The sequence below is a fragment of the Ipomoea triloba genome, chromosome 13 (assembly GCF_003576645.1).
Source record: "Ipomoea triloba cultivar NCNSP0323 chromosome 13, ASM357664v1".
In the NCBI taxonomy this organism is placed as follows: domain Eukaryota; kingdom Viridiplantae; phylum Streptophyta; class Magnoliopsida; order Solanales; family Convolvulaceae; genus Ipomoea; species Ipomoea triloba.
In genome coordinates this window covers 26,924,874-26,931,447 of record NC_044928.1, presented here as the reverse complement: position 1 = coordinate 26,931,447, position 6,574 = coordinate 26,924,874, and the positions used below count along the sequence as shown (strand labels likewise).

Here is a 6,574-nt window from a genome sequence, read left to right as displayed (position 1 = left end):
AGTTCATTGTCTGACTTATATATGTCACAACTGGAGGCAAAAGTGTGGTGGTTCGAATCCCATTGTAAATTTAAATAGAAAAAAGATTAAAGATGATGGAATGTGTGGATCAATAGGCTCATTTAACAACTCGCGATTTACCTCTATAATAATTCTAGGGGCGGGATCTTATGGACTTACGATTAATCTGACTTTAATGATAAAAGAATAAACCTCAATAGGCTTTTTTTGTAGGGAGAGCAGGGCCTAATGCCTACAATAATCTTCATTATCTGCTATCTTCCCACCTCCACTTCTTTTACATCTATCCAACCACAGTTTTTAACCCAAGATTTCACCAATTTTACATCCATCTAGCTGCACTGCTGAAATTCTGATTGACATGAAAAGTATATATGAATTAATGGTTATTTAGTAGTAATAGCATCTATATCTGTGGTTTTTTTGGGGTTATTGTCAGGGTATGAACTGAAGCATGAAGAATGGAATTGATGGGAAGGCAAATTAATTGTGGGTTATTTCTCCTGCAAAATCCTTGATTTTGCAGGAGAAGAAAGGAAAAAAAAATAAAAAAGCAACAGCCAAGGGCTGTGATTAGCGGAAAGTCCTGCCCAACGTCAGAGTAGTCTGACATTAGCATTATTTGTTATTTTTTTATATTTCTTTTGTCAGATTTTTATTTTTGTTTCTTTTCTTTTTTCATTTTTTTCTTTTTCTTCTCATACTCTCTTTCCTAATCACACTTACAAAAACTCCTAAAAAATCGCGAAATATCTCCATTTGATAAAAATACTCTAAGTACTCATGATGACTAAGAACATTTTTAAAAAATAAAAATAAAAATTGATTTACCAAAAATGGAGTTGTCAAACGTCAGTCAAATTATGCGGCAGAATTATGCGGGGCGGAAGAAAAAGGGTTTTTAAAAATGAAAATTGGGGTTTTCAAAAAAAAAAATGAAAATTGGGCGGTGGTATGTTAAGATTTCTTCTGATCTAAATCTGGAAGGAGGCATGTGTTATGTGTAGTACTCCATCCACCTTTGATTTGAAAATGACACAACATCGGCGCCTCCCTCACCCTACATTACATTAGATTCCCTCTATAATCTCGTTTTTTTTTTTAAATAACCTAAAATTTTCAACTATTACGACCCATGAAAGAAGTAAATCACAATTTATCTTAACTTTATATGTTGAATGTACACTTCTTCATAACTGATTGTTTTTTTAGAATTGAATCCACCATAAATTTAGTATAGAATTACATAATAGGGTAGAATAATAATATTATTATTATTCGCGGCGCTAGGCCTAAAATGGTAAGTATAAAGCTCGAGAAACTACCCAAAATGGCGGTCCAATTGCTAAATAAATGACACAACTTATAGCCCCAAATAGGGTAGAGATAATAATGCTATGGCTAGGAATTGAACCGTAATGTATGGGCTATAGATTAGGGTCATGAACCATTAAACCACGGAGCCTGTAGTGCTTAGACAATGATGCCTTGATGAGAGGCAAGACATCATATTTATAATAGAACCCATGTTGTTGTACCATCCACGTGTATGACTCTTGATCCACTCCCTCTCCATCCTCCACGTGCCCCATGTCCATACACCATGCCGTGCCATACCAAACCCTGCCACAACGCACCATCCTACCTCCATACTGCACCGCCCTACTGCCACGCAACACCACCCCGGAAAGGTAGGCGCGGGTGAGGTGCTAGGGCCCCCTATTGTTTGATCAAATATTGACCGAGGACGAGCCTCCACTTCCATAGATCATTGGTTTGAACTCCTGTACCGCACCATATCGCACCGCATCCGCTCCACATCATGAAGAGGGGGCGCCTGGTGCCGCGTTGAGAGCGTGAGGCACGCCCTGGGCTCCCGGGGCCAGCGCCCCAACTGACGTGGCCACCCGGCTAGTGACCACCCGTGGCACCCCACCGCACCACCACCCCGCATTGCCTTAGAAAAAGGGGAGCGAGACACGCGGTGCGGGCCAACGGCCTCCTCCGATCGGCAAAACTGCCCAGGTCGCCCTACCGCCTTCTTTGACCTGCACTACCAAATCTAGCCCAATAAAGAGCCCATTGAATCTAGCCCATAACCCATATCTCCATCAATAACCATGATATAGAGTTATTGTTATACCGTGTACCAGAGTTTATATCACATTGCGAATCTTGATATAAAAATTATTGTTCTCATTATCATCATATACTTTAAATAATAAGGTTATTCTCAAAACTATTGTTCTCATCATTCTGAAAATATGTACACTCTTTCTTTTAAATAAAAATTACACACAATTATTCAAAAGAAATTTGCAGTGTATGTGTAAAATGTCTTTCTTGTATAAATATTTAGGTGATGTAAAAAGCACGTTATCCCAAGTGATTGCATAGTGACATAGCAAGAATCCTTATAATAAAGGAGTGAAATTGCTGTACTCTAAATATGAAGAATGAAGGTCATAAAATTGCCATCGAAATAGATGTACACAAGATATCCCACAGATCCAAAGAACAAAGGGTCATAAGAGCCAAGCCCACTATACTAAAAATCTATTAGTACTTCTAGAGAACCCAATTTTTAGTTCATGGGTAAAGAATACCCAAGAGAATATTAATACTTTAAAAAAAAAAAAAAAGGATATTAGTAATTCAAAGCAGAGTACAAAACATTATATTTTTTGAATACTACTAACTCTATTACAATGTCCCCACTGAGGCTCAAACCCACCACCTCCCGTATAAAGGAAAGGGTTTGATGCCACTGGACTACAAGGTCCTTGGCCAAAAGTACAAAACATTATATTGATAATAAAAGAATTGGGTATAGATATATTGTCACTTAATCCACACCTAAACTTTACCATCCCTACACACAAATTTCATCTTAACATGAAGATCATCTAATTCTAAAACATAAAATTGAAATCAATATGTGAACCCAATTTTGATGAATGATTAAAAAGTGGTAAAATTAGTTTTAAAAAATAAATAAATAAAAGGGGTCATGTTATTTTTACAAGTTTGACAGTGAAAGTACCTAGTTCGGAGTTTATTTAATCTCCTATGTAGTTTGCGGTTCCCTTTCAACTTCAAAGAAAAATGATAACTTCATATGTGGATCCCTAAAAAAAATAAAAATTAAATAAAAAATTGTTGTTATCCTGTAAATAGTTTTATTTCAAAAGATGAAATAATATAGATTACATCCAATTCCAACCAATGAACATATAACAAATCCAGTAATCTTATCCCAAATAAATCACCAAACAACTATCAATTCTTATCCAATACAAATAACAATGCAACATGCAATCCAATAACATAATCATTGGCCCATGAAACAAAGCGAGCCCAAATTAAAAAAAAAAACAAAAAACAAAAAACAAAAACCTCAATTTTTGTTTTCACTTGAGTTTAAATTTGATGGAAGAAGAAAATAATGAATGGATAAAAATTAAAAATCATGATTTCCTATTAAATAGAGCAATCAAAACATGTCAAATCATAGCAAGTAAATTGAGAGTAATAATTGGGAGCAACTTCCACCTTCAAGTCAATCATTAATACCATGGCAAATGATATTATAGAGCATGGTCCACGTTGTAATGTAAATTATCCATAAATATTTATTTTTAATATATTAAAAAAAATTACAAAAAAAATTATTATTCAGTATATTACTAATTACTAATTACTACTAATCGGGACTCTAGGTTCAAAAGAATATGTGCCCGAGATACTACCCCAAACGAGTTAGTATTACTTAACAAATAATAGAGTAATACGTAGTAGTCTTTTTTTTAGTAGGGATTATGAAAATGTAATTTACATTTTTACGAAACAATGAAGTGAAAATGAAATTTAGTTTTAGGGAGCAAAATATCAGGCATAGGGAGAACCTGGAGTGATTGAATGGTTCCTGATTGACTGTTAGAGCTATAACTGAAATTGGCGCAATTTTATCGGCAAATTTGCGAGGCTCAGCTGGCGTATGAATTCTATCACGGCGGCGATGGCGCTGCTTTCGCCTTCAATCTCAAGCATCGCCTTTGATAATCGTCCTTCTCCGTGTCCGGCACCGACTAGTAGAAGAAGAGGAGGAGGAAGAAGGCTTCCTGTGCTATCCTCGTTTACCACAAACAGTGCTCTCTTCAATCGGTTATCTTCTGCTTCTGTTGCTCCGACTACTGCTACTCTGTCGATAGTAAAGAGAAAGGTAGCATGTCAGGCCGTCGGAGAAAGTTCACCGCCTCCTTCCGATTCGACGGTAGTTTATCAAGGGATTTACGGTCCGTGGACCGTCGAAGACTCCGACGTCCGGGAGGTATTACCTTTCGTCCTCTCCTTTTCGACTGTTGAATGTTATTGACATTACTGTCATTTTGTTTGAACATTGGTTGCATTTGAAATGCACTCCGATATCAATCGTGCTCACATTTTGAATTGTTCCTGAGCACTGAATTGTTGAGTTTGGTTTATCAAATCGAAAGTATTAACCTATTTTTTGTAGCTTTCATTCAGTCTCTGCTCCAAACTTTTGCTCTTTTTTATTATTATTATTATTAGTCCGTATTATTTAGTTCTTCTGCTCTAAGTTTTCCGTCGAATCGAAGTTGCTAAATTTCTGCTATAATTGAATTGAAGCGACTAAGTTTGTGTACTAAATGGTGCCTTTGTTTTAAGATTGAGGCTGTTGCATTAGTAATTTCTGTTTTTTTCTTTTATTTATAATGTTCCAGCGATCTATGTTTTTCTGATGTTAGTGGTAACTTCACCAGGTTATATTATATAGATCAGGATTAGTAACTGCAGCTGTGTCATTTGTTCTTGCATCTTCAGCGGTTTTGCTTCCAGACGATTTTGTACTAAGGGACTTGATTGAGAGCAATCTTGATATCCTTTACTTGCTTGGAGCTTGTGGATTAGGCCTATCTCTCTATCTCATTCACATATATGTAACTGAAATTAAACGCACACTCCAAGCATTTTGGGCTATAGGTGTTTTTGGATCACTGGCAACGTATTCTGCACTTGCTCAACCTGCTGGCAGCAGTTTAGTTCAATATGTTATTGAAAATCCGACAGCCGTTTGGTTTGTTGGCCCACTCTTTGCTGCACTGACCGGGCTCGTCTTCAAGGAAGGTGAGATCTTACGTATAACCAATGCTTCAGATATGTGTCTGTTCTATCATTCTTAGTTCTACTTCACATAAAAACTTGTGATGTCTGGGATTTCTTTGCCAAACTATAATATGGGCTTTACAGTTTAACTTCCCTTATTTAATACAGGCCTTTGCTATGGAAAGTTGGAAGCTGGAATTCTCACATTTGTCATCCCATCAGTTCTTCTAGGACACCTGGTACTTCTTTACAACCGCGCAAGCCAATCATTTTTAACATTTGAAATGGAGTATTTGTGAGTGAAAGGAGTTTAGTACTCATCGTATTACTAAAGTTCTTTCTGAATTGAGGATTGCTTCATTAACAAATGATGAACACTGCTAACATTGCTATGTTTTTTGCTGACTTTTGTTAGTGATGAGATTTTTGAGACTTCTAAAATGAAATGTTTATGAAGTTGAAAGCATGGCTTAAAATTGGCTTCATTTTTTTGAGCTTCAATATTTTGACTTGCAAGGGAGTATAATATATTAAATCATTTGGTTCTTGTGGGTATGCAGACCGGGTTGATGGACGACGGAGTAAAAGTTACCCTACTGAGCGTTTGGATGGCACTTTTTCTGGTGTTTGCCGGAAGAAAGTTCACACAGCCCATAAAGGTAGACCCTTTGTTACTGCTTCACCTATTTGTTAATTTGGCACTCTTTAAACTAGAATGTTGAGAGAGTTATATTTCCACAACCACAGTAGGTCATTCTAAATGAGTAGAGGATTTTATGGCTTGCAGGATGATATAGGAGATAAATCTGTCTTCATATTCAATGCTCTACCAGAGGAGGAAAAGGCAGCATTGATTGACAAACTTGATTTGCAAAAGTATCAAGAGAACTCTAAGTAGTCCCTACCTTAAACATTCTCAGTGTAAGTAATGTATGATGTGTTCTTAACTTGGTAATACTCAACCTGATAGTATAGTGAAATCAATTAGACAATTACCCTTTACTAGATGATGGTTAAAGTGATACAAAAGATGTCAAATATCTAAAAGCATCTCCAATGGTTGAGCTCATCGATTCCACATCAACCATGCACTATTTCATCTATCATATCTCCAATGGGGAGACTAACATGAGATTTTCCTCAAAAAAAAAAAAAAGTTTCTATCTCGAAAACCTCTCTACATTGAAAGAGAAGCAAGTTTGTGAGATTCAATATATTCATAGAGAAGCAAACATGTGCATATTGGGTGACAAACAATTTTGACTCTGCAAACCTTGGCTTGTAGATTTTTCAATCACCCTCCAGATGGTGTTAGCTACTAGATAGGGTGTTTGTCACTGTCTACCTCAATATGGAAAAATAAATAAATAAATAAATAAAAGAGGGGACAGGAAGTTAGCAACCACTTTCACTGCCGAATGAGTGT

The 6,574-nt window shown here is 36.4% G+C and overlaps 1 protein-coding gene across 1 annotated transcript; it reads left to right on the top strand.

Annotated features, from left to right (window-relative positions):
* Window positions 1–3,911: 3,911 nt before the first annotated feature.
* Window positions 3,912–6,215, top strand: LOC116001910. Its single transcript, XM_031241867.1, has 5 exons — window positions 3,912–4,351; window positions 4,806–5,169; window positions 5,317–5,387; window positions 5,709–5,807; window positions 5,936–6,215. Exons 1-5 carry the CDS (start codon window positions 4,019–4,021, stop codon window positions 6,044–6,046), a joined length of 978 nt encoding a protein of 325 aa, XP_031097727.1. The 5' UTR covers window positions 3,912–4,018; the 3' UTR covers window positions 6,047–6,215.
* Window positions 6,216–6,574: the final 359 nt, after the last annotated feature.

What these genes read in the sequence shown, in the direction of transcription:
- LOC116001910 (XM_031241867.1), top strand. Translation starts at nt 4,019, where the DNA reads ATGAATTCTATCACGGCGGCGATGGCGCTGCTTTCGCCTTCAATCTCA. An exon ending in AAGACTCCGACGTCCGGGAG is followed by an intron (nt 4,352 to 4,805) that starts GTATTACCTTTC and finishes TAACTTCACCAG; the next exon opens with GTTATATTATATAGATCAGG. An exon ending in CAGTTCTTCTAGGACACCTG is followed by an intron (nt 5,388 to 5,708) that starts GTACTTCTTTAC and finishes GTGGGTATGCAG; the next exon opens with ACCGGGTTGATGGACGACGG.